At 45.9% G+C, this 27,120-nt stretch overlaps 1 protein-coding gene across 1 annotated transcript in view; it reads left to right on the forward strand.

The window, feature by feature from the left end:
- Positions 1-27,120, forward strand: part of MAP2K1 (mitogen-activated protein kinase kinase 1) — an 80,949-nt gene that overhangs the window by 27,753 nt on the left and 26,076 nt on the right. The window contains exons 2-5 of the mRNA XM_006729635.3: positions 11,554-11,764; positions 13,194-13,340; positions 23,366-23,443; positions 23,995-24,046. Coding sequence (XP_006729698.1) covers positions 11,554-11,764; positions 13,194-13,340; positions 23,366-23,443; positions 23,995-24,046 — 488 coding nt within the window. The remainder of the gene's footprint in view (positions 1-11,553; positions 11,765-13,193; positions 13,341-23,365; positions 23,444-23,994; positions 24,047-27,120) is intronic.

The raw sequence follows: 27,120 nt of genomic DNA on the forward strand, positions 1-27,120 counted from the left end.
TTTGATTAAGGAGAAGAGCCAAGCTTTCATAAACATGTGTTCGCGTATTTAAGGAAGGAACAAGTCTGGAGAACTGATGATTTCTCTGTGGGGACTAGAATTGGAGACACGTTTTGAATCTGTGTTGCTTCTGACTGTATCTTCCTGCCTTAGCTGGGCTTCTGAGCATTGCTCTTTCCCTTTTTGCCCTGGGGACCCGACTGTCCTCATGGTTCTGGGTTAGGAGGTCTAAGATGATGGTCACTTTGGGTCCTGTACCGTTGAAGAGCAACTTGCACTGCGGATGCACAGAGTGGCAGGGGCTATTACTACGTAGGCAATCTCTTTCTTCCTTTCTCTTTTTTTAAGTAGGCTCCATGCCCAACATGGGGTTTGAACTCACAACCCCGAGATCAAGAGTCACACGCTCTACTGGCTGAGCCAGCCAGGCACCCCTACATAGGCAGTTTCTAAAAGGTCTTTATCTACGTCAGCTTCTTAAGAGCAGGGAATGGGTGGGGTCAGATACATCATTTTTCTAAGGCCACAATCAGCCAGCTTGTCCTTTCAGGAACACGCCCATTGTGTGGCCACCACCAGACCCAGGGCTTCCCTTTCTTCCTCGGATGATGACCACATATTTACTGGATATTCCACTTGGGTTGTCCATAGTGTTTTCTCCCTTCCAGTACTGCCTGCCGCCTCCTCTCCGCCCTGCCTCCCTCAGTAGTCCCCTGGCTGTCTTCTGGCCACCTGAATTTTTACTGCTTCTACCGGCGTGCTTCACCTGGGCAGTGTCCTTTCTCTTCCCTTCCCGTCCCACTCAAAATGACTCAGCCTTGGATGTTCCTCGGAAAGGAATTCCTCTCTGGCTAGATTTAATTTGTTGCCTTTCCAGGAACCTTTTAGTAGAGTAGAGCACAGTTCTTTGCCTCAAAGGAATAAGTCGCTAACAGGTAAAAAAATACCTGTGTGATCGCTGATCGGGTGGGGGATTTGTTTGAAGGACATGAGCTCTTTGGCTTATGGTGTGGAGAAAAGCTAGCTTTTGGAGTTCCAGCCCTACCTAGTCTTGCTTCTGGCCTCCATTTCCGTTTCTGTAAAATGGGAACAACGTACGTAATTTTTAATGTTGTGAGGATGAAGTGAGTTAATGGGAATAACATGGCTAGCATTTAAGAATCTCAGGTCTTCAGGGCGCCTGGGTGGCTCAGTTGGTTAAGCGACTGCCTTCGGCTCAGGTCATGATCCTGGAGTCCCGGGATCGAGTCCCGCATCGGGCTCCTTGCTCAGCGAGGAGTCTGCTTCTCCCTCTGACCCTCCTCCCTCTCATGCTCTCTGTCTCTCATTCTCTCTGTCTCAAATAAATAAATAAAATCTTTAAAAAAAAAAGAATCTCAGGTCTTCATCTAAATTTCATTCTTTATCAGACAATGTCCCCCATTTGTCCTTATCAAGTAAAGGCTTTATTCCTTTTCATCCTCCATCTTCTGATCCTCCCCCCCCCATCTCCAAATTTCATCACTTGTTTTTTTTTTTTTGTGCTTCTCTGGAAGACTGATCCTTTAGAAATTAATTCATATGTGGCTAATATGAAACAAATTTTGTCCATTGGAGAAGAAACCATAGTCTCTCAGTTCTTTCAAGCAACAATATGACACCCCCTCTCCGATTCAGGATGTTGTTCAATATTTAAGAAGAGTCTCTGTGAGTGGGTGGTCCTATCACTCCAGAGGTTCCTCTGTGTGGGTGCGTGCGTGTGTTTTTCATCCTGACTCTCTGCAGAAACACACCATGGGAAGGCAATTTGTATCATTTCAGAAGCCTGTTTGATTCCAGGGAGTAAGTATTTGTGGATTTTGTTTGCTTTTGTTTTATTTTCTAAGGGTAGGAACATGTGATTATTTATCCTTTTTTTCCTTTTTTTCAGTAGGCTCCACGCCCAGTGTGTGGCTTGACCTCATGACCGTGAGATCAAGAGTTGCACACACTACCAACTGAGCCAGCCAGGCACCCCACCCCTGTTTATGTTTTTTTTAATTAAACCTGTTTTCTTGACTTTGAAAAACATTTGTTGATTGGCCTGGAAGCTACTTGATTGAAAATGAAATTAAAGAGAAACACTTGTCCTGACCCTCATTTTCTTTTTTCTTTTTAAGTTACATTTCTCTAACACTTTCTGCTTATCACAGCCTTATTCTCCATTTTCTACAGGGCAGACCACACTAGAATGCCCTTTTTCCTTTTTTGCTGTCTAAATTTTATTTATCATTATAGACCAATTCAGGGCTTCTGTTCCTATAAAACTTACACTGATTATGCCAACATTTCCTGACCTACAGAGCTGTCTGTGTCCCAGGCCTCTTGAGAAAATTAGGGGAACTGGGAAACAGTCTTTGCCCCACAATCTTTTTTGGGCGTGGTGGTGAAACCAATGAAAGGCAATAAGGGCAGTTTTTTTCTTTTTCTTTTTCTTTTTTTAAGTAGGCTCCATGCTGGGCTCGAACTCACAAGAGATCAAAGAGTTGGATGCTCAACCCACGGAGCCATTCCAGTGCCTTAAGGCAGTATTTAACTACATTGTACATTTTTGCCAGATTATTTATTATGTGAAAACATGAAGATGCAGGAATTTCATCAGTAGAATGGGACTGACAGTGGTGATCACATCATGGTGTTGTTAGACTAAAGGGATTCATCTACCTTTCGCAGAATGCCTGTCACACAGTACTCAGTAAATCAGTAGGAAGGACTAGCAAATTAATGTTACCCTTACTAACCAATAATTACTAACCAATACTATTAAATACTTGTTTAGCGCTTTAGATGATTTCAGCATTTTTTACATTCCACTCTTGAATCTCCACAACCTTTTTTAATTTTTGTTTTTGTTTTTTTTTTTTAAAGATTTTATTTATTTATTTGACAGGGAGAGAGGGAACACAAGCAAGGGGAGCAGCAGAGGGAGAAGCAGGCCTCCCGCGGAGCAGGGAGCCCAATGTGGGGCTCGATCCCAGAACCCTGGGATCATGACCTGAGCTGAAGGCAGACGCTTAACGACTGAGCCACCCAGGCGCCACCTAATTTTTGTTTTTGTTTTTTTTTTTTTAAAGATTTTATTTATTTATTTTGACAGAGAGAGACACAGCGAGAGAGGGAACACAAGCAGGGGGAGTGGGAGAGGGAGAAGCAGGCTTTCCGCGGAGAAGGGAGCCTGATGCGGGGCTTGATCCCAGGACCCCGGGATCATGACCTGAGCCGAAGGCAGACGCTTAACGACTGAGCCACCCAGGCGCCCCTAATTTTTGTTTTTTTTTTTTAAGTGTGCTCTACACCCATTGTGGGGCTTGAACTCATGACCCCAAGACAAGATCAGGAGTCGCATGCTCTACCGACTGAGCCGGCCGGGCACCCCATCCACAACAGCCTTTTATTTCTCATCACGTCATTGGCTTAAAGTGCCCTTAGCTGCCTGTGTTCCTCTCCCTGCTTCCCGAAGGGCCTTCTGGTGCTGAAATGTGTGCATTCTCAGAGAAGGCCTGTGAAGATAAAACAGTCCATATAGTCTCAGAGGAAAAGGCAGCGAGGATGGGAAAACGGTCAACGTGTGGACAAGAAGTAATGACCACGGGCCTCAAGCTGTACAGCATGGGAAGGCAGCCACTGTGTTTGTAGAGATGCATGGCCCTGGGACTTAGCTGCAAAGTTTTGTCCTTGGAAAACTGCAGGACGAATCTGGTTTTAGGATTAGAGACCTTTAGCATTGAAAAGGACTTTAAAGACCACCTAGTTTAATTCTGTTTTACCTGTGGGAACAGTCGAGGGGAAAGTAATGTGAATAGTTCACAGACTGAGTGCTTTCCAAGTTGAACCCAGGTCTTCTGACTTGCAAAGCCTTCACACTTTCTTTTTTTTTTTTTTTTTTTTAAAGATTTTATTTATTTGACAGAGAGAGACACAGCTAGAGAGGGAACACAAGCAGGGGGAGTGTGAGAGGGAGAAGCAGGCCCCCCGCCGAGCAGGGAGCCCGATGCGGGGCTCGATCCCAGCACCCTGGGACCATGACCTGAGCCGAAGGCAGACGCCCAATGACTGAGCCACCCAGGCGCCCCCACACTTACTTCTTAAGCAAAGAGTATATGGCAGCCACATGCATGTTTTTTGTTTTTTTTCCTTTCTAGTAGTTTTTGTCCCACTGTGAAAGACCAGCTCTGTGCTGACCCAGAAGCAGCTCATTTCCTACATATGTCATTGGCCCTGGAAGTGGATCTGGGGGCTGCTTCCAAGAACGACTGTGAGACTCTGCTCACCTCTACGTCTGTCAGCAAGCAGAGGAGAGTAGGCGGCCAAGATACGATTTACATTAGCAGCCAGCATCAAGGAAAAGGGAAAAAATACTTTTGCTAAATTCAGTGGAGCACATTATGAACCGGGCAAGGGAACGGCTGTACGGAAGCGTGTCTTCCCACAGCTGCTTACAAGACTAAGCCCAAAGCCGGGTTCAACACCAACACAAAGCAGAGGTCCATTGCTGGGGGCGGAGTAGGAAGCTTTCCCCTGCCCAAGAACTGCCACAGATGCAAGGTCGTTTTGGTTGCCATGGGGAGGAGGGGAAGTCCATGTTCACAGGGCCTGTTTAAGACTGAGGCTGGCCCAGGACAGGAGAGAACTTCCCTATCACCATTGGCACAATGGCTGGCTTCCCATGCTGTATAGTTTGAGTCCCGTGGTCATCACTTCTTGTCCACATGTACACCCCACTGCCTGTTTTCTCATCCTCACTGCCTTTTCCTTTGAGACTGTTTGGACTGTTTTATCTTCACAGGCCTTCTCTGGGAATGCATGCATTTCGGCACCGGAAGGCTCTTTGGGAAGCAGGAAGAGGAACACAGGCAGCTAAGGGCACTTGAAGCCAATGACTTGATGAGAGATACAGGGTGGTCACAGAGATGATATGAGGGTGTTATGTAAAAGTAATTGCCCTCAACCTCTGGAGGAGGGGCAAAGGCATGGAGAAAGATCCCACTCTGTGGCCAGGCATCATGGGACAGTTCAGAGCTGAGGGAGGAGTAGGAACACTGAGAAAAAAAAAAAATCTCTGCAGCTCAGGCTCCACTCTGAACACAAGATAAAACCCACTGCTGGAGAAATTGGCAGCCTGTGGTGCACGGAAATTACCAGTGTTCACCAGAAAACCCAAACCTAGCTCAACTCCCAACGAATACACGCTAACAGCATGACCGAAGAATGTGCCCATTTCTAAACATAAAGATGATGTACCGCAGTCCTTATTCTGTTACGGTGTGCACCACTCAGTGCAATATTAAAAGACAAAAATCAAGAGAGAAAAAACAACCTGCAAGAGATAAGGCCGTCGATCTAGAACTAGACTCGGAGATGACCCAGCTGTTGGAATTAATGGACAGGGGCTTTCAAATAACCTATGATTATGGACAACATGCATGAACAAATGAGGAATTTCAGAAGAGATGGAAACTAAAGATAAAGTGAAAATGCTAGAAAATTTTAAAAACATGACATCAAAGGTCAACGGGTCTATCAGCAGACTGGAGGGAACTGAGGAAAGAATCAGTGACCCTGAAGATAGGTTAGTAGAAATTATCTTAATTGAAATAAAAAGTATCCAAACTGAGACACAAGGAGGAAAGGAATAAAAAGAAATCAGATCACAGCATCCAAGATATATGTATATAGAGAGAGGAAGAAATAGACATTGAGAGAGAGGAAACACAGACAGACACTGACCTGACTGGAACTTTTTAAGGAATTGGCTTATGTAACTATGGAAGCCTGGGAAGTCCACAGTCTGCAGGGTAGCCTGGCAGGCTGGAGACTCATGGAAGACTTGAAGTCCAAAGGCAGCCTGCTGGCAGACTGTGAGGTCATTCTTTGTTCTATTAAGGCCTTAAACTAACTGGATGAGTCCCACTCACATTACGGAGAGTAATCTGCTTTACTCAGAGTTCACCAATTTAAATGTTATTCTTATTCCTCCCCCCTCCCCACAAACCCCACTTTCGTAGAAACATTCTGAATAAAGTTTGACCAAATATCTTAGCATTGTGGCCCTGCCAAGCTGATACATAAAATTAACCATCACATGTCCCCTTCTGGTTACTGCCCCCACCCAAAAGCGTGTTCACTTTTCTAATTTATAACTGCATAGATTAGTTTTGCCTTTTTTTGAATTTGACATAGATGCAGAAGAACACATACTTTGTTGTTCCATCTGGCTTCTTTCTTACGTAATCCTAGAATTTTATTGCCTAGTTAGTTAAGCAGCCCTTCCCAGAGTGGCCTGCCGGGTTGAGGGGTAAGGGTATAGAGCCCCTTCTCCACCATGCTGTTTGGGGCTGGCCTAAACTGCGCTCCCTAACACTGATGGGCTAGCCTAGGGTGGAGTCTGGAATCGGTTAGCTGTGCCTTTGCTCCTCTCTGCCTTCTCCCTTCAGGCCCATTCTTCTTTCCTTACACTCTTTGTTGTTTTATTTTTTAAAGATTTTATTTACTTATTAGAGAGAGAGAACATGAGCAGGGTAGGGCAGAGGGAGAGGGAGAAGCAGACTCCCCGCTGAGCAGGGAGCCCGATGTGGGGCTTGATCCCAGGACCCTGGGATCATGACCTGAGCAGAAGGCAGACGCTTAACCCACTGAGCCACCCAGGCGCCCTCTTCTCTCATACTCTTTGTAACTCCCACATCCCCCCTGTCCATGGTTTGACTCTGTAGAGAACCCTAAAGGCAGTTCTTTTCTTTTTTCCCCTTCACATTTCCCTTCTCTTGAAAATCTTCAGCTTTTCAACCAGAACGCACACTCAGTCTTACTCTCTACCTCCTCAGCTGGTTGTCGCATTGACACAAGCTTGGATCTCAGAGACACCTAGACAGCTGTCCCCTCCCTTCTCTCCTCCTCCTCCTGTACTTTTTTTTTAACTGGGTGTGGAAACTGAGTACCAGAAAGAGTGGTAGCTTGCCCAAGATCTCACAGATGAGAGGGTGACAGAGCGTGAGGAAGGAGGGGTTGCAGTCAGTCTCTTGATGCTGTTTGCCCTTGGCTTGGGTCTTCTGCCTGTTCTCTTCCTTCCCAGCCCCAGTAGCATTCTTACCTTCCAAATGTCATAGGGGAGAGAGAACTTCCCAACTCCCTGAGCTCTCCGAGGACACCCGCCTGCCTGCACTGGGATCTTTTCTCTGCTCCAGCACGGTGATTGTCATCCTCTGCTCTTCCCTCTGTGCTTCTTCCTGGCAGGGCCTGCCACCCGGGCTAGAGCAAGGCTCAGGCCGGTGACAGACCACTGGCTGGTGTTTGCATGCTGCTGTGGCTCATTTCTGTTTGGTGTGTGGCAGTTGGAAGCCCCCTTTCCTTTGTCTAGACGTCACCTCCCTCCCCCTTAAATCATTCCTTTAGGTCAGCTTCCCATTTCAGTGACCATCAGGGTTGGAGATGGTAGTGTGGGACCTTGAGGAGCTCTGTTCTAGGAGTTGGGAGAGCTGGCCCGCCAGTAAGCTGTGTGACTTTGTCCTCTGTGGACCTCCGTTTCCTCACCTGTAAAATGGGTCTTGCAGGTCCCTCCCTGTACCACGTTTTACACTGCTCCCTGATTTAAGCCCCCGAGCCACAGATGCAAGATTCCAGTTGTGGCCGTGTATTAGGCTTAGCGGATGGGTGGGATGAGGGAGAGGGAGGGAGATGTTCTTGCCCATAGGATCATCCTTTCTCCACCCACTTCATTGTGCCGCCCTCGTGTTTTCAGAACACAAATGACAACCCTTGTTTTTCTCCACTTTCCTTGCTCTTCTCTGCATTCCCATTTCAAACCTATAATCTTCTTGTATCTTGATGAACTTGTGTTTACTGTAAGACAGCCAGGGTGCAGAATTCATATTGCCATGAGTTTTATTCTCTCTGCTGTGGTGCATGGGGTGATGGGAGACAGACATTCACAGCTGGTCCCCAGAGAGGTGTGTGTGTGTGTGTGTGTGTGTGTGTGTGTGTGTGTGATTTATTGTTCTGGGCTCCAGAGTCCTTTCCCGATCCATAGTCCTGATTTTGCTGATGTCAGTTAAAGCCAAAGATTGTGCAGGAGACAGGTCCTGGTCCTCTGAGATTTGGAGACTTGTGGTGTGGTTGAGGAGTGACAGGCCCCTCTCTTCCTATTTTCTTTGCTGGAAGCATTTCACCTTGGGGTCGGGTGGGGCAGGAATGAGCCTTGTTGAACATCATTGACCCCCCATACAGGAGGAAGCAGTACTAAACACTGCTGCGTTATTGATTGATTTCTTCTTAATGAGTACTGAAAGCTGTTTAGATGCCAGGATTTTCCTTTTACCTTCAGATAAAATCCTTTGTCTTTCATTCTCTGCAACAGTTCTTAAACTTTTCAAGGGTTTTAAGAGTTGTTACAGGAAAGGCAGTAACTTCTGGATCCCACTCTTGCTGCCTTGGCAGCTCCTACTCGTCCTTCAGCCTGCCCGCACCTGACCTGACACTAGTGTAGAAGCGTGTCAGAATTCCATTGTTCCTTCCCCTTGGTTTTCTGTTCTGGCCCTCCCCTGGTGAAGGAAGTAAGCATGGCGTCGTGCCTCCATTTGACAGAAGAGAAAAACGGAGATGTGCCACAGTTCAGTGAGCAGTCTGTGGTCGCACAGCTAGCTGTTGACTGCTTTGGGGTGAGAATCCGGGGTTCCTGATTACTACTGACTTGTCAGCTTGGCAGCACTGCCCCACCCCCAGTCATCAGGAGAGTCAGGGCACCACAGCGTAGAGTCTGTGCTGTGTTCCTCTGTGGCTTAGCCTTTTGGAAGGACAGATCAGGAGCCAGCTCCTTAGCTGGTGGGGGTGGGCGGTTAGACGGTCAATCATAGGTGGTCGAGGAGGGAGGAAGCCCATACTGAGTTTTTCTTCCTGAAGGTGGGAGAATTACTTATTTCTACAGAGAGCTGGGAAAATGAGCAGAGTCAGCATTTCTTCTTTTTCTTTGCCAGCTGGATGGGGTTTCTTGTGGCCAGTGTTACTTGCAAGGCAACGTTGAGCTTGAGATGGAGGGCAGGCTGGATTGCATCTGGCGCAAAGTGCTCTTTGTGGAGGTACCCCATCTTCATGTACAATTGAGCCCTGCTATGGCAAATGCCCTGCACTAGGATCTTACCCGTGTCTGCACGTTGCCTCCCTTGAAAGTATTGAACTTTTTGAAGAGGTAGTATAGCATTATGGTTAAAAACAGAGATTCTCTCTGCCCAGGTTTCCATCCTTGCTCTGTTGCTTACTAGCTGTGTGATCTTGGAGAAGTCACTTCACCCATCTGTGCTTGAGTTTGCTATCTGATGTGGATTAAATGCATTAGCAAGTGTAAAACAGTACATGGTGCTGTGAGGAGAATGACTTCCTTCCATTCAGTCCTGCCCCCTCCCTCCTACCTGCTCAGCATGAGTGCGTGTTTGACAGAAGCCCTTGGAGTGGACTGCTGAGCCCTACAGGCAGCTGGAACCTCATCGAAATTTTAGCTATGGGGTCTGTCTGCGTTTGACAGGTCTCTCCAAATGACAGGTTGTTATTGCTGGTTCCTGAGAGTCAGGAAACCTGAAGGTGGTCATTGATGGGTTCCTGAGAGTCAGGAAACCTGAAGGTGGCTGTGCCCTCCCAGCCATGCTTGTTCTGGGCCCCTACACCTGAGAGACCGGGGCAGCTGTGAGACTTAGTTGAGCCTTTCAGCAGAATGAGAATATTACCAGGCGTCTTAGTCTGTTCAGGCTGCATAACAAAATGTCATAGACTGGTTGGCTTAAACAACAGAAAGGTATTTTCTCATGGTCCTGGAGGCTTGAAGCCCAAGATGAGGGTCCCGGCATGGTTGGGTTCTGGTGAGGCCTCTCTTCCTGGCCTGCAGACAGCTAGCTGCCTTCTCTTGGTGTCCTCACACCACCTTCTTTGGCGTGTGCCCAGAGGCAGGAAGGCTATCTCTCTTCTTATGGCCACCAGTCCTATCTGATTAGGACTCTACCCATATGACCTTATTTAACCTTAAGCTCTTGAAAGTCCTGTCTCTAAACATACATACATTTGGGGTTAGGCCTTCAACATATGAATTTGAGGGAGACACAACTCAGTCCATACCACCAGCCTTCCTTCCCCGAGAGCTACCCAGTGAGGAGACTTGGTGAAAACAGCCTGGTGTCCTCTGTGGCCCTTATGCTGTTATTTGTAAGGTATGTTGGAGCTTCCCATAGACCGGGGAGGTGGGAGGTCTGGATCTCCCTGCCTTCTTGAGAGTTGGAATAGAGGGTGAATGAAAAGTGGAAGATTATGCTTGCTTTTACACGTCAAGCTCAGAAATGGCGTGTATGTTAGGGGGTGGGCACCAGCCTTCTGATGTGTAATGATGCTCTGTCCTGCCGCCCGAGTTGTTTGTTTAAACTAGGACTAAAATCACATGAAACGCAGTGGAAGCTCTCCTTACCACCGTCCCCTTAACGAACTCCCAGGAATAATGAATGTTTTTCCGTCCTCTGTAAACTCAGTACTGCCCACAAGCGTGCCTAATGCACAGCTCACAGGCTGCTCTCTGCCCTGCCCACTCGCCTCGGCACCCACTGGCTGAATTATGTGCTTACCAAGAGCCACTTTGTTCCCAGAGTCATTTGTATGGTTGTGGCTGCTATTGTAATTAAGTAAGGTACTTAAATATCAGATAAACTGGTGAAATATGCCTGCAAATGAAGTGGGGTCCCCCCCCTTTGAACGCTAATTAAAAGCCATGGAAAGACTCAGTAAGTCCAACTCACTAAAACATTACTATAAAATTAGGTGAGCATTAAGATTGGGGAAAATCCTAAAACTCTTAAAATTCTATGTTGATATTCTGTATCTACATTTTTACTCCACTTTAAAGAATCAGGCATTGGAAATGATAGTGTATCATGTTCTGGTTCATGTCACGAGGATGGTGTGGGGCTCTTACCAGTGGAATTTTACTCAAAGAGAGGGCCTTGCCCTACCTACGTTAGAAGATGGGTGAATAAATCCACATTTATATATATTATGCAAAAATATTTTGATTAACCTGGTTCCTGACCTGATGACATTAGAAGAGTTTTTGCTGTTAGCATTCAGTTTAGAGCCTGTTAGAGCCTGTTTTGATGGTTTGGTTTGATTTCAGTTTAGTGGTTTTAGGAAATAGATTTTATTTTGTGTACGGTGTTAACTTAATAAATCCAATACTAGTGGGTCTTTTGGAACTGGGGTTTTAAAGCAAACGAAGGTGGCTCATTCTGGATTTTAGCAGATTCTTTGGTTCCTTCTGTAGACTTGCAGCATAGTGAGACCTAATTCCCTCATTTGACAAATGAGGAAACCGAGGTCTGGAGAGGAGAAGGATGTCAGCGGGGAGGGGGGTCGGGTTGCGTAGTGAAGGCGGCAGAGCGTGGAACCCTCTCCAGGAACCCCTGTGCTGGTTCTCTGGTCCGGCCCTGGAGCTGGAACTCTCCACCACACAGATGCTCCTCTGGGGGGACCCCTCTGATGCTGGTTGTGACTTGTGCTCTCCCTTTGGGACAGGACCAACCTGGAGGCCTTGCAGAAGAAGCTGGAGGAGTTGGAGCTTGATGAGCAGCAGCGGAAGCGCCTTGAGGCCTTTCTCACCCAGAAGCAGAAGGTCGGGGAATTGAAGGATGACGACTTCGAGAAGATCAGTGAGCTGGGCGCCGGCAACGGTGGTGTGGTGTTCAAGGTCTCGCACAAGCCCTCCGGCCTGGTCATGGCCAGAAAGGTGAGGCCACTCAAAAAAAAAAAAGAGCCTGAATCAGGTTGGCCTTTGTTGGCCTTGGTGAATAGGTAATTGGATTATCTCTTGGAAGATCTGGGGCCTGGGGCCTGTGGGAGGAAGACTGACTTTTCACTCAGTCCCTTTTTGTGCGGTTTGAATTTTGAGCTCCTGTTACCTGTCAGATTATAGGATAAACACCCTGATGGTGTGTTAGTGTATTTATCCCCACCCCCAGACTGGAAAAGAAAGGCAAGTGACCTTCCTTAGCTTTCTGCGTGCTCTGGAAAGAATGCAAGGGTGCCTGTTTGCCATTATCCGGAGCAGGAGAAGCCGCTTTCATTTAGGCAGCCCCGGCGATGCACCAAACACTGGTTTCGAGTGGTTTGCCTGCGCTCCGGCCCTGCGGGCGCTTCGCCTGCATCCCCCTGCAGTGTGGACATCTCTGCTCCCCACCGTGGCCGGCGGTGTTGGAGCTGGACTTCCTGTTAACCCAGGGTCCTCCTCTTTCCGGACACGGCCCCTGCTGTGGCAAGGCTGGGCTCTTCCGTGCTTCCTGGCACACCGTCTTTAAGCCCGTCCGTATCCGTTTGCTTGACCGCCCCTTCCCTCTTCTCAAACAGTGCCCACGGCGGTAAGCACTGCTCCCATGTCCTCTGGCACTCATTGTCTGTGACCCTTGCTAGCAGCTTAGAATTACTCAGTAGCTGTTTCTTTGTTCTTTTTTAAGATTTATTTATTTGAGAGAGAGAGAGCGCATGAAAGGGGGGAGGGTCAGAGGGAGAAGCAGACTCTCTGCCGAGCAGGGAGCCAGATGCGGGACTCGATCCCGGGACTCCAGGATCATGACCTGAGCCGAAGGCAGTCGCTCAACCAACTGAGCCACCCAGGCACCCTTAGTAGCTGTTTCATATGGCAGATGTGTCTGTCACCTGTCTTCCTGGGTGAAACCAGCGACAGCGTGAGGGGCACATAAGGTGGCACCTGAGGCCCCGGCTGAATCTCCACCACCTTAGGCTCCAGAGGTCAAGGGGCAGTCTCCTGGGCAGCTCAGGTCCACATAACCAGTTCCTCATACCCTTCCACCCCCACAGCCCTCGGGTGGCAGCCAGGTCTTCAAGGCTACTTTTCCCTCCTCTCTCAGCTTCACAAATCCTTTGGGAGGAAACCCTCCATTCAGCTTTGTTCTTGGGAGGGGTGAGCCCCCGTTCCTCACTCTGGGGTCTAGGAGCAGCCGCCCTCCCCTGGTTACAGCTCCCCCAGTACCAACACCTGCCTTGATAGGTTGGCACCGAGTGCTTTGGTCGGGCAGAAACTTGCCTGTGTTCTCTCTTCCTACCGTTAAGAGCTTAAGCATTGAAGAGTGCTTCCATCCGTCCCTCCATGCATCCATATATTTTTAAAGCCTCTCTTCCCCCCACCTTTCTTTCCCCAGCTAATTCACCTGGAGATCAAACCTGCAATCCGGAACCAGATCATACGGGAGCTGCAGGTTCTACATGAGTGCAACTCCCCCTACATCGTGGGCTTCTATGGTGCGTTCTACAGCGATGGCGAGATCAGTATCTGCATGGAGCACATGGTATGTGGCAGCCTGTCAGCCTCTGGGGCAACGGCCTCGGAGTTGGAGGGCTCTGGGCTCGTCTTTGCTTTGGGAGGCACCCAGCTGCCTCCCTGTTCCTCCCTGGATCCACATCCCTGTCTTGGGCATGTGGGAAGCCTGACTGTACAACCTGGAGTAACCGAAAGACCACAGGCCTCTTTCCTAGGTCCCCTCCTCTCTTCAAAGAGAGGTGGCAGCAACCGGGTATCCCTGGTAGGTAGGCCTAGAGCACATCTCCCAATTTTCTTGTCCCCAAGGTTTAGATATGGGTGAAATCTGGTTAGTATAGTTAAAATCCATTTATGATGTGCAGTGTTGTGTGCTAGGTACCCGGTTCTGGGGTTATGAGATGAGACACCCCTGTCTTCAGAGTCTGTGATCTGCTTGAAGGACAGTCTGGAGGGGTTCTTTGGGCATACAGAGAAGTAATGCCACCTGATGCACATCAGAGAGGGCAAGTAAGGGGGCACTTACGGGCTAATTGTGTGGATGTGAGCTGCCACTCTTTGTACCATTAGCTGCCTGGAGTCCCTTCCTCCTCTTGCCAGTGCCTAACTGTAACAGTAACGGCGTCCACAACAATAATAATGCTAGCAATACTAATATGGACTATTGTGTTGGGTGTATATCATATCACGTACTATCCATCGCAGATTAATATTTTATTGCATTTTCTCAACACCTCATTGGATGGGTAGATCATCTGCATTTTACAAATGAGGAGACTGAGGCTCAGAGAAATGAATGACTTGCCCAAGGTCATGCAGCTAGTTAGCAGAATCAGTAGAATTTAAACCGAGGCTGTTGGACCCCAGTGCCTGTACTTTGTTGAATCTACTGGATAGTGATTGGGGCTCTGTTTCCATCCTTGATGCCAGAATTTCAGAGAGAGAGGCTGGCTTCGTGATCGCTATTTTTTCCTGTCCCCATGAGGCAACAGGGGACTTTGGAATCCGATATGTTTATTCATATCTCCCTTCCCCACAAAAATCCAAGTAGACACTGTCTTGTTTGCCACTGTGTCTCCAAAGCCCAGAATAGCCCTGGCACACAGCAGGTGCTCAATAATGATTTGTTTATGGACTGTCACCTTCTCGTCAGGACCTGGGGCAAGTGTCTTTCTGATTCTGTTTCCTCGTTTTGTAAAACGGCCATTACTCTGCCTACCTCCTTGTAGATTAGTGAAAGTAACGGAGTCTTGGCGCACTGACTCCAGCCTGTCTTCCGCGAACAGTAGCGCTTGCTTCATTCTCGATGGAGCCGACGGCTCGGAGACAAGAGCTGACGGGACTGAGTCTGCGCGCTTCTGACTGCCGTGCTTTCAGTCCTCGGGCCGGCAGAGTGTCCCTCAGCAGCTCCACTTCCTTCCTGACCCTGGATCTGCCCTGACCTCTGGAAATGAGCCCCGGTGCCTGGTCGTAATGAACTCCAGGAGCACCCTCCCCGGGAGGTTTGTCCCTTGCCGGTGCCCCATTATTTTGAACTTCTCTTCATGGTTAACGATCAGGAAGTGCCGTGCACACTCTCGTAGGCATCTGCTGACTGGTGTGGTGCCATATGGAACGTAGAACCTGGAATGTCTTCTGCGTGCCTGAAAGTTACTGAGAAAGCTCTTGTTCTTCTTGCTTGAACAGGAGTGAAGCAGCCTCTGGGTGGCCTGTGAACATTTCTGGTTTGGTCCTCCCTCAGCCTTGGGGTGCTGATATTTTCTCCTTGGGTCTTAGCCTCCCTTTGGTGGGGTGCAGTGCAGGGGGAGCGGGCTATTCCTTATGCTTTGGGTTTCTTGGTCTCCTGGTGCTGTTGATGGTTGGTTTTCTAGCTCTAGCTCAGAGTTTTGGCATGAAGATATGTAACTGGCAGTAGAGGTCCTTGAAAACTAGAAGGGGAAGAGGCTGGAGGTAATGGTGAGAAACCGGTGATGGGAAAGGCCAGAGGAGCCTTTTTCCTCCCAGGTGTTGCCACAATAATGGAAGGCGGGTGGCGGCATGGCTAGACATAATAGTAACTAGCTTTCCCATTTTGCACCACTTGGTGAGTCCTTTCCATGTTATGTAAGTTATTAATCACATCAGCCCTCTCCTGTGAGACACAGTGTGGACCACCCTCCCCAAGGTGGAACAAGGCCTCGAGAGGCTTAGTAATTAGTCTGAGTTCTATAGCCAGTAAATGTCAGAGAGCTTAATTCTAACTAGTGTCTCTAACCAGGTCTGCTTTCTTTAAATTTCACGCTCTCAGGATTTTCTCATTGTGCCGAGAAATGTTTGGACCAGCTCTTCTCTGGGGGCTCTTCTGTTTTTGGCACTTGCAGCCAGTCAGGGTTTACACTAGTTAGCATGGGTCCGGCTTCACAAACACTTACTTGTATGGAGTGCCTGTAATGTGAAGGGTGCCACAGGAGCTGCTGGGGGGATGGAGACCCTGTGAGCGGCCTCTCTGCTCCCCAGAGCTGGTCACAGGCTGGATGGCTGTGCTCTAGGGCCTTCTTAGGTGAGGGCTTCTGAGCACTGGCTCTGTGTCATCTCATGCCTGCTGTCTTCTGACCCATCAGGTAATTTCCTGAATTACTTCCACGTTCTGTGTCACTCGGTGTTCCCCCTTTGTTAGAGGAACCAGGATGCTGTGTGTAGGGTGAGCATGGTTGAACTCCAGGCTGCTTGCTTCAGAGGTGAGGAATAGGCCCCAAACATTGATAGCCAGTGGCCTTTTTGTTCATTCAGAACTTGCTGGAACCTGTTCTATTAGCCTTATGTCACCTCTTGCCATTTGGAGTTCAGTCTTTTTATTTGCCTTAAATGCACCTGTAGTGAGGCTTCCTCATTCTGGAATCCTTTATTCACTTTGGATTCATAGATATTGATCACAACCTTTGTGCCTCTTGCTCTGTCCTTCCCACCCAACCTTTCCCTCCAGGAGGACAAGAGGACTCAGGACATGACAAGGGTTGGTTTCCCATTCTCTCAGCCCATTTCCAGTATCTGCAGGTCAGTTTTCCTCTCATGGATTTGGCTCTGTGGGCAGGGCAAGGTCCTCCCACATAAGCAGAAGATATCTCTGGAGTTACCCTGGGGAGCCTGAGCCTCGAAAATTGGCTTTCAGAAGCTGGGAGGGTCAAAATCTTTTGAGGGCCAAGCACAGTGTCTGGCACCTGTTGGGTGAAATGTGTTGAGGGACTGAATGAAGGAGGCCCAGATGGGGAGGGCATGGTCAGGCCTGCAGCGCAGTGGGAGAGAGTGAGGCCTAGGGTTTTCTGTTCCCAGGCGTCCACAGGCCCCGAGAGCGCTGGAACAGTCTGTTGATACTAGTGGAGAGGCTCAGAGCTACCAGAGACAGGACCATGTAGTGAAGCTGTTGTGGCCTCAAGTCCAAGCAGCCACGCTCCAGAGTAGCTTTCTGCTCTAGCCCTGGACCCTCTTAACCCCTTCTTCGTCCCTGAGCAGGCCTTCCCGCAGGAGAGCTCCTGTCCTGGCCTCCTCTGACAGGAAAGCTCTCTGACTGCTAGCAGCCACTTCTCTTTGGGGATTTCTATTTTGTCTCAGCTTCCACATTTCAAAGGTGTAGTCGTGTAGAGCTCTGTTCATCAGCCACATCTCAACTTCAGAGGTTCTTGGCTTCTGTCTATGTCACTGTCTCTGTGTGTTCTTTGTCACTAACATTTTCCCCCAACACTTTATTAAGACAATTTCAAACACAGCAAGGTGTAATATACCCTGTAAACCCACCACCCAGTTACTGCTTTGCCATATTTGCTTTACCACATATTGCCCATCTATCCCTTCCTTGCTCACATCATTTCTTAGATGCATTTTAAAACGGATTTGTGTCACTGGCATCCATTGGGCCCCATCTTCTAAAGCACTCAGCCAAGGGCTGACCTTTGCTAGAAAGAAGCTGCGCTTGCACTGCCCAGTCTGGATTTTTTGAGACCCGAGGGGTAAACAGATACCCCCTGATCAGGATAGGAATGCTCCTGCCTTGGGGGCAATAGATTCCTGCTCAGGTGGTAGCTGAGCAACCAGGGAACTGAGGATTCAGGATGGATGGTTCTCATGCAGGAGTAAAAGCTTTTGAGCTCTCTCTCTCTCTTTTTTTTTTTTTCCATAAAGCATTTGTCTCTTCTATAGAAAACCTTCACAAAAGCACCATTGATTTACTTAATAATTGGCTTCTAAAAATAAGCATAATTTCAGCAGCTTTAGTCAAGGAAGGCAAGTCCTTGGCAACAGTGAAGTGAAATTAAAAGGTTGTAAGGTGTTGTAGGCAGCTCTGGGTAATTCTGACTGTGGTTCATGCTTCGTAAATCTTGCTAATAATCCCATTGCTCACACTGTAACTCTGCTTATAGCTGGGAAGGAGGTGAGAGGAAAGAGAGCCAAGGTTTCTTTTTTTTTTTTTTAATTTTATTTATTTATTTGACAGAGAGAGACATGGTAAGAGGGAACATAAGCAGGGGGAGTGGGAAAGGGAGAAGCAGACTTCCCGCTAAGCAGGGAGCCCGATTCGGGGCTCGATCCCAGGACCCTGGGATCATGACCTGAGCCGAAGGCAGACGCTTAGCGACTGAGCCACCCAGGCGCCTCTCTTCCTTTTTATTTTTATTTTTATTTTTTAAAGATTTTATTTATCTGACAGAGAAACAGCAAGAGCAGGAACACAAGCAGGGGGAGTGGGAGAGGGCGAAGCAGGCTTCCTGCTGAGCAGGGAGCCCGATGAGGGACTCTATCCCAGGACCCTGGGATCATGACCTGAGCCGAAGGTAGACGCTTAATGACTGAGCCACCCAGGCGCCCCTCTCTTCCTTTTTAATAGGAATATTTACCCCCAACCTCCAGGGAAAGTGGGAGCCAGGCTGCCCTCTGTCCTAGGCTGTGGAACCTGAGAACCAAAGTTAGCATTTCTGCCTCATTTGAGTCAGATTTTGACAGTTGCTTTGTTACCTAGTTTTAACTGCATAGTCCTCCCTGATAATTAGGCAAAGCTGATCAAACAAAGGATCTGAAACCATATCCAACTGGAAGCAAAAGAGAAATGGCTTGGAAACTTTCTGCACTGGAGTCCCTCTTCCCATTGGTAAAGGAAATTGAGAGGTGCTATCATGTTTCTAGAAGCCTGCTGACTTGGGTGTGGTTACCTGGGCTCTGATGTCCTGATTTGGCCACCAGGGGCTTGCGGCATTGTGAAGGTGGCCAGGCTCACAGGTGACTCAAAACTCAGCCTGGATCACAGCTTGGGTAGGGCTCTTTCAAGGACTCTTGGAGAATAAATGGGTTTACAGGGGAGTTTTGTTTGGTTCTAGATTAATGATTCCACTCTCATGTCTGTGTGGGAATTCTGGCACATAGGCAGTTTTAGGTTGAATTTCAGGATCTTCCATCGTGCTCTTTGGTTGACTGACCCACCCCCCATTAATTCTGATTAGAAGACAAACATGTTCAGGGGTACTAGTGTGCATTTGAGAATTCACACTTGTACTGCTTTCTTTCCCTCCGCATCTGTGATCCAGAGGTGACTGTGACAGAGAGTGATTGGTCCAAATGTTCCTTTCCATAAGCATAGGATTTTTAAGTGGATAATCTATTTTTAACATTGTTTTAGGAGACATTTCCTGAGGGGTCTGTATCCCTGAATGAATCTTACTTATTTTCTCACCTTCTCTAGAAAGAAAGCAGTGTTGTATCTATCTTAGACTGCTGTTGCACAAACTGGACATTTAGTAAATACTGTTAATTGATTTGCAGATTTAATTCTCCACTTTCATAAAGGAGTTCAATAATTTAAAAAGGTAAAACATTTATTCATTGTGGAAAATTTATAAACAATAGGAAAGCACAAAGAAGAAACTATCTTGCGACAAAAATCCCTCATCGTCTTACTACCTAGACTGGAAATAACCATTGGTAACATTTTGCATGTTCTGGTTTTGTGTGTGTACACACTTTTTTATGTCTATAAAAGTGTGAATATGGGACACCTGGGTGGCTCAGTCAGTTAAACGTCTGCCTTCAGCTCAGGTCATGATCCCGGGGTCCTGGGATCGAGTTCCTCGTCGGGCTCCCTGCTCAGCGCGGAGCCTGCTTTTCCCTGAGCCGCTCCTGCTGCTTTGTGCCTGGACTCTCTCCCTCTTTCTGACAAATAAGTAAAATCTTAAAAAAAAATCATTTATAAAAAAAAAGTGGGAATATGTTCTGTCCTTCTGTTTATCATGTTGTGCCTTGTTCTGTGACCTTACGCTCGTCGACTGTGTCATTGAGGCTGGTGGTTTTGGAGGCAGGAAGTGTACAGAGATGTCTCTCTGCTTGGCCACATCTTGCCACCTCAGGTGCGGTTTCCATGTCCCTCCTGCTGCCAGCTCTTCACTTAGCCACTTCCTCCTCCGAGCACGTGGAGTGATGTCTGTTCTCCTCATTCAACTGTTTGTTCCTTGCCTTGCCTCATTGTGTTTTTTTCTTATTTATAGGTTTTTTTCCATCCCTAGTTTCTCACCTATCCCTATGCCTTTCACAGAGGTGATTAATAAATGATAAATGACATTGGTAACTGCTCAGTGTAGATGAGATACTTTAAAAATCAGTCTAACTCTCTCTCTCTCTCTCAAATAAGTAAATCTTTAAACAAAAAAAATGGGGCGCTTGGGTGGCGCAGTCAGTTGAACATCCAACTCTTGATTTCAGCTCAGGTCGTGATCTCAGGGTCATGAGATCAAGCCCCGCATTGGGATCTGCACTCAGCAGGGCATCTGCTTGGGTTTCTCTCTCCCTCTACCCCTCGCCCTGTTTGCATGTGCTCATGTGTGCATGCGTGCTCGCTCTCTCAAAATAAATAAATCTTGAAAAATCAGTCTAAGTTTGCAGGAATTGTCTCTACTTCTGAGGGTGTTTTTAAATTATGGTTGGTAATTGGCAGCCCTTGAAGCCAGAAGGATATGAACCTGGTCCTGCCTCACTACATCAGGGTTCCCTGAGTGAAGCTTTTCTTCAAAATCTTAGGTTACAATGTAGAATCCGTGAATGGGAAGGCCCTGGCGTGTGAGCCTGACAGAGGCTGGCTTCATACCCCATGCGTGTCGTGTCTCATATTCTAACTTTCCACCACCTCAGTCCAGGGTCAGGCCGTGTCACCTCCTGCTCATCAGCTCCTTCATGCTCTCCCTGCTCTTTCTCTCAGCTGCTGTGGTTTTCATCTGAAAGCAGGCAGCCTTCCATCTCCATCACAAAGGCATGTCTTGTTTTTTCGGTGGGGCTCCATGACCTGGTCACAGATAGTCGTTCCTGGCCTGACCCATCCCTGCATTTCTTCATGCACCCACAGGGGAGTGAACCACATGTCCTCCCAGGAGGACTAAGCAGTCTGAGGTTTCTCTGCTTTTGATCTAATTGAAATACTTGTTCTTCCTCCGCCATTCCAGGTATAGAAATCACATTCATTTTTTTGAGTAAGACTTCAACTCAAATTTCATCTTCTTCTTCTTTTTTTTTTTTTTTAAGATTTTATTTATTTGAGTGGGGGGAAGGGGCAGAGGGAGAGAATCTCAAGCAGACTCCCCACTGAGCGTGGAGCCCGATGTAGGGCTCCATCTTACGACCTGTGAGATCATGACCTGAGCCGAAATCAATAGTTGGACCTGTAACCGACTGAGCCACCCAAGCGCCTCTCAAATGCCTTTTTCTTCCCTTTCGTTTTTGTTTTTTAGTATTTAATTTATTTATTTGAGAGAGAGAGTGAGCGAGAGAGAGCACAAGCAGGGTGAAGGGCAGCGGGAGAAGCAGACTCCCCACTGAGCAGGGAGCCCAACACGGGACTCAATCCTGGGACTCCGGGACCATGACCTGAGCTGAAGGCAGATGCCCAACCAACTGAGCCACCCAGGCACCCCTTCTTGTCTCTTTTTTAAAAAATTTATAATTTAAATTCAATTTAATTAACATTTAGCATATTACTAGTTTCAGAGGTAGAATTTAGAGATTTATTAGTTGCATATAACACCCGGTGCTCACTGCATCAAGTGCCCTCCTTAATGCCCATCACCCAGTTACCTCATCCTCCCACTCACCTCCCCTCCAGCAACCCTCAGTTTGTTTCCTATAGTTAAGAATCCCTTACGGTTTGTCTCTCTCTCTGTTTCTGTCTTAATTTATTTTTCCTTCCCTTCCCCTATGTTCATCATTTTTTTTTTTTTTTTAAGATTTTTTAATTTATTTATTTGACAGAGAGATAGAGAGAACAAGTAGGCAGGCAGGCAGAGGGAGAGGGAGAAGCAGGCTCCCCGCCGAGCAGGGAGCCCGATGCGGGGCTTGATCCCAGGGACCCTGGGATCATGACCTGAGCTGCAGGCAGCTGCTTAACCAACTGAGCCACCCAGGTGCCCCTGTTCATCATTTTTGTTTCTTAAATTCCACACATGAGTGAAATCATACGGTATTTGTCCTTCTCCGACTGATTTATTTCGTTTAGCATAATATCCTCTAGTTTCATCCATGTCATTGCAAATGGCATGAGTTCATTATTTTTGATGGCTGCGTAATATTCCGCACACACACACGTGTCTTCTTTATCCATTCATCTGTCGATGGACATCTGGGCTCTTTCCATGTTTTGGCTGTTGTGGACATTGCTGCTATAAACATTGGGGTGCATGTGCCCCTTTGAATCACCTTGTTTGTATCCTTTGGATAAACACCTAGTAGTGCAATTGCTAGGTCATAGGGTAGCTCTATTTTTTACTTTTTGAGGAACCTCCATACTGTTTTCCAGAGTGGCTACACCAGTTTATATTCCCACCAACAGTGTAGAGGGGTTCCCCTTTCTCTGCCATGCTTGCCAACATCTGTTGTTTCCTGACTTGTTAATTTTAGCCAAGAAATGCCATTTTAAAAGTGAAGTCAGAATTACTTCTCTCTTCTGCATGTGTAACACTTTTCTTAAGAATTTATTCTGTTTTGTTATATTAGGAATTGTATATTTATCCTCCTAGTTTGTACATTTATTTTTTAAAAGATTTTATTTATTTGAGAGAGAGTGAGAGAGCATGAGTGGGGGGAGGGAGGGTGGGGAAAAGGGGCAGAGGAGCAGAAGGAGACGAAGCAGACTCCCCACTGAGCAGGGAGCCCGACGTGGGGCTCAATCCCAGGACCTGGGATCATGACCTGAGCTGAAGGCAGACGCTTAACCAACTGAACCACCCAGGCGCCCCTGCACATTTATTGAGGATGGGAACTAGGTCTTTTTTTGTATCTCTTTCCTCCATAGAACCTAACACACTTCATGACACTTGGTAGGATTTGTGGAATGAATTATTGCTTTCTGTGACATTTTTTCTTTTGATTTTATTAACTATGATTTTTTAGGATAATACCAAATACAAGTTGTGACTTATATGCTGGTGATAAAATGGCTGACATTTAGCGAGCATTTACTATGGGCTAGACGTTGTCCTGAGTGCTTTATATGTATTAGCGTGTTTAATACTTATAGTAGCCCTATGATTATTATAGTAGCCTTAAAATATCACCCCCATTTTACAGGTTGTGAGTAACATGGTCAAAGTTCCCTTGATAGTGAGCGGCAGAGTTGGTGGGATGTGAATTTAGACAGTTTGCCTCTAGAGCCTCTGGTCTTAACCATATACTGTTCTGTCAGTTCAGCACAAACCTTTTTTTTAAAGATTGTATTTTTAAGTAATGTTTGCACCCAATGTGGGGCTCGAACTCACAACTCCAAGATCAAGAGTCATGTCTTCTACCGACCGAGTCAGCCAAGTGCCCCAACAAAGCTTTTTTTGATCCCTGAATTGGTAGTTCATTTAACAGTTATTCATATGATTTGAGTTTTTGGTTATTTCATCCCTCCCACAATGTTTTGCATTTCTGTCTTTCAGGTCTGGAACAAATCAAACGGTACCCTTCCAGGAGGATTTGCCACGCATGAGATACGCTTCCCTGCTGAAGTTTAACACTTGAAAGAATAGTTAGAAACACTGTCACTAAATGGGCTGGTTTTCTTTTTCTTAGGATGGTGGTTCCTTGGATCAAGTCCTGAAGAAAGCTGGAAGAATTCCTGAACAAATTTTAGGAAAAGTTAGCATTGCTGTGAGTATATTGTGCAATTTTTCTTCCAAGCCCCCTCATTGAGAAGTTGATGAGTTGGCAGGAAATGGACAAGGGAGGAAGATAATTAAGTCAATCAAGGGAAGGTTTATAAGAAAAGTAGGGTCTTCGCACTAGAATTTTCCGTGTCTAGATTCTAGATACAATATTCTCTCTTTCTCGTCAGAACTAGAAAAGTGACTTTTTTTATATTAAAATCTGTGTCTGCAGAAATAGGATAGGGTGTCCAAAAGAATTCCCATTTGTGGCGTGAGAAAGCCTCTTTTTATATTGCAGCTTTAGAAAACGAATTCAAGCACAGGGGTTTTTAAAGTTGTCTAAACTTGCAGTAATCAATGTTGCTTAAAGTAACTCTATACTATGTAAAAAAAGATGGTTTCTTGCTAAGACAGGTTAAAAATCAAATAAAAAATAAGGGAAGAAGGCATATTTGTGATGTTAGATGAAATATTTTCTAGATCATTTTAGAATACAGAGGCTGACTAACCACCATCGTTTCAGTTTCCCATCTTGTGACATTGTCTTTCCTCTAGGTAATAAAAGGTCTGACATACCTGAGGGAGAAGCACAAGATAATGCACAGAGGTAAGAAGTTACTTGCTAGTTATTATGTTTTGAATTTTAGCTGAAATTGAAAAGTTGTTGCATTCTCTTTTGTGTTTGTTTCAGTATAAAAGCCATTGAATAGTGTTTTTAATCTTTATAACAAGTCTTTGACTAGTTAGTTATTTAGTTTTGAAGTAAGCTTTACGTCCAGCATGGGCCTTGAACTCAAGACCCTGAGATCAAGAGTTGCATGCTCTGCTGACATGCAGTCTCTCGACATTCCAGTAGGTGTGGAGGGATATCTCATTGTGATCTGAATTTACATCTCCCTAATGACTAATAATGTTCAATGTCTTTTCGTGTGCTTATATGCCACCCATATATCTTCATTAGTAAGGCATCTGTTCAAAAGTTTACCCATTTTCCCAATTGGGTTATCTTTTTATTATTGATTTTTAAGAGGTCTTTATATATTCTAGACAGTGCTACTTGACAGATAAATGTCTTGCCAATATTTTCTCTTAGTCTGTGGCTTGCCTTTTCATTTTTGTATCTTTTGAAAAGCAAATGTTTTTTATTTAGATGAAGTTCAATTTCTTGATTTTTTTTTTCCTTTAGACTTTGTTGTGCCTTTTGTGTCCCATTTAAAAACTCTTTGCTGAAGCAGAGGTCACTAAGATAGTCTATGTTTTCATTCAGAAGTTTTACAGCTTTAATTCATACAGTTAGACCTGTGATCCCCTGAGAGTTCATTTTTCTTTGTGGTATGAGATAAGAGTAAGGGTTCATTTTTGGGCAAATGGATGTACAACTGTTACAACATTTGTTGACAAGTTATTCTTCCTCTATCGAACTACCTTGGAATCTTTGTCAGAAATCAACTGACTATATAGGTAAATACCTATTTCTGAATTCTTTTCTGTTCGATCTATTATGTTTAACTTCACACCAACACAACACTACCGATTATCACAGTGATAGCTTTATAGTAAATCTGGAAATCAGGTAGTCTAAGTGCCCCAACTTTGTTTTTCTTCAAAGCTGTTTTTGGCTGTTCTAGGTCCTTTGGCATTTCCATGTATATTTTAGATATAATTTGTCAATTCTACAAAAAAAGGTTATTGGGATTTTCAGTGGGATGGCCTTCGATCTACAGATCAATTAAAGCAAAACCGACACCTTAACAACCCTGATGGTGGTGGTTGCATAACATGAATGTATTTACTGCGAGAACTGTATGCTTAAAAACAGTTAAAATGGTAAATTTTATGTTATGCATATTTTTTATAGTGTTTGAAAAAAAAACCAATTTTAGCAATGTATCACCTAATCTACAGTGGCTCCTAAGCTGGCCAGTTGATTCCGTCAGCCCACCTGACTCCTCCTCAGCCCTCCCTCCTCATACCTGTCACCATTAACATACCGTGGCTGAATGGACGTGGTCCACAGCCCTGTGTTCTCCATTTTTCTGTCCTCTGGCTTTTTCAGCTTTTTTTTTTTTTTCTTAATAAACTTTATTGAGGCATAAGTTATATACCATAAAATACAGCCACTTTAGCGGAAGGTTTGATGTTTGATGTTTGATAAATCCATGCATGCTTCTAGTACCATAATTAAGATAGAACATTTCCACCACCCCAGAAGTACCCTTGCGCTTCTGATGTTCCATTTCTCCTTAGACCCTCAGGCAACCACTAGTGTACTTTCTATCACTATAGATTTGTTGTTACTTTCTCTATTTTATATAGATGGAAATAGTTTGTACTGTTTTTTAAGATTTTATTTATTTGAGAGAGAGAGGGAGGGAGAGAGCACAAGGGGTGGGGGGCTGCAGAGGGACAAGCAGACTCCTTGCTGTGAGCACGGAGCCCGATGGAGGGCTCCATCCCAGGACCCTAGGATCATGACCCGAGTTGAAGACAGATGCTTAACTGACTGAGCCACCCAGGCGCCCCCTGTGTGCTTCTATTTATATAATTCTAGAAATTACAAACTGATCTGTAGTGATGAAGTGCAAACCAGTGGTTGCCTGGGGAGTGAGGGAAGGGGGGAAGGGAAGAATTAGAGGGGCATAAGAAAACTTTTGGGGGTAATATGTTTATAATCTTGATTGTGGTGATGATCACATATACATATTCGTCAAATGATACACTTTAAGTATATGGGGTTTATTGTGTGAAAATTATATACCAATAGGGGTGCCTGGGTGGCTCAGTCAGTTAAGCGTCCGATTCTTGGTTTCAGCTCCGGTCATGATCTCAGGGTCATGGGTGGGATTGAGCCCCGTTTCAGGCTCCGAGCTCAGTAGGGAGTCTGCTTGAGATTCTCTCTCTCTCACCCTCTGCCCCTCCTGGGCTTGTTCTCTCTCTCTCAAGTAAGTAAATAAATCTTAAAGAGAAAATTATATACTAATAAAGCTGTAAAAAAACCAAAAAGCAAAAAAAAAAAAAAAAAAGTGAAGTTGCTGAAAATAGTGATAAAGCAAGTTTCTTAAAAGCAGCCAGGGAGGGGCGCCTGGGTGGCTCAGTCGTTAAGCGTCTGCCTTCGGCTCAGGTCGTGATCCCAGGGTCCTGGGATCAAGCCCCGCATTGGGCTCCCTGCTCGGCGGGAGGCCTGCTTCTCCCTCTCCTCCTGCTTGTGTTTCCTCTCTCACTGTGTCTCTCTCCGTCAAATTAATAAATAAAATCTTTAAAAAAAAAAAAAAAAAAAGCAGCCAGGGAAAGGGACAACCACTTTGAAAGAGAGTTTGGTAGTTTCTCTTAAAATTAAAACATACAACCAATCCATCAACTCCATATCTCAGTATTGACATAGGAGAAATGAATACATTTGTCCACATAAAGACTTATGCACAAATATTCATAGCATCTTTTATTCACAATAGACCAAACTAGAACAAACAAAATATTCATCACCAGATGAGTGAATAAACAAATTTTGATATATTTAAACAACAGAATGCAACTCAACAATAAAAATGAACAAACTGTGTTGATACAGCTTGGATGAATCTCAAAAACATTATGCTGAGTAAAAGAAGCCCTAGACAAAAGAATATATACTGTAGGATTCCACGTATATGACTGTCTAGGACAGATGTAATTAATCCACAG

The sequence above is a fragment of the Leptonychotes weddellii genome, chromosome 9 (assembly GCF_054177405.1).
Source record: "Leptonychotes weddellii isolate Sample4059 chromosome 9, ASM5417740v2, whole genome shotgun sequence".
NCBI classification, from domain to species: Eukaryota; Metazoa; Chordata; class Mammalia; order Carnivora; family Phocidae; genus Leptonychotes; species Leptonychotes weddellii.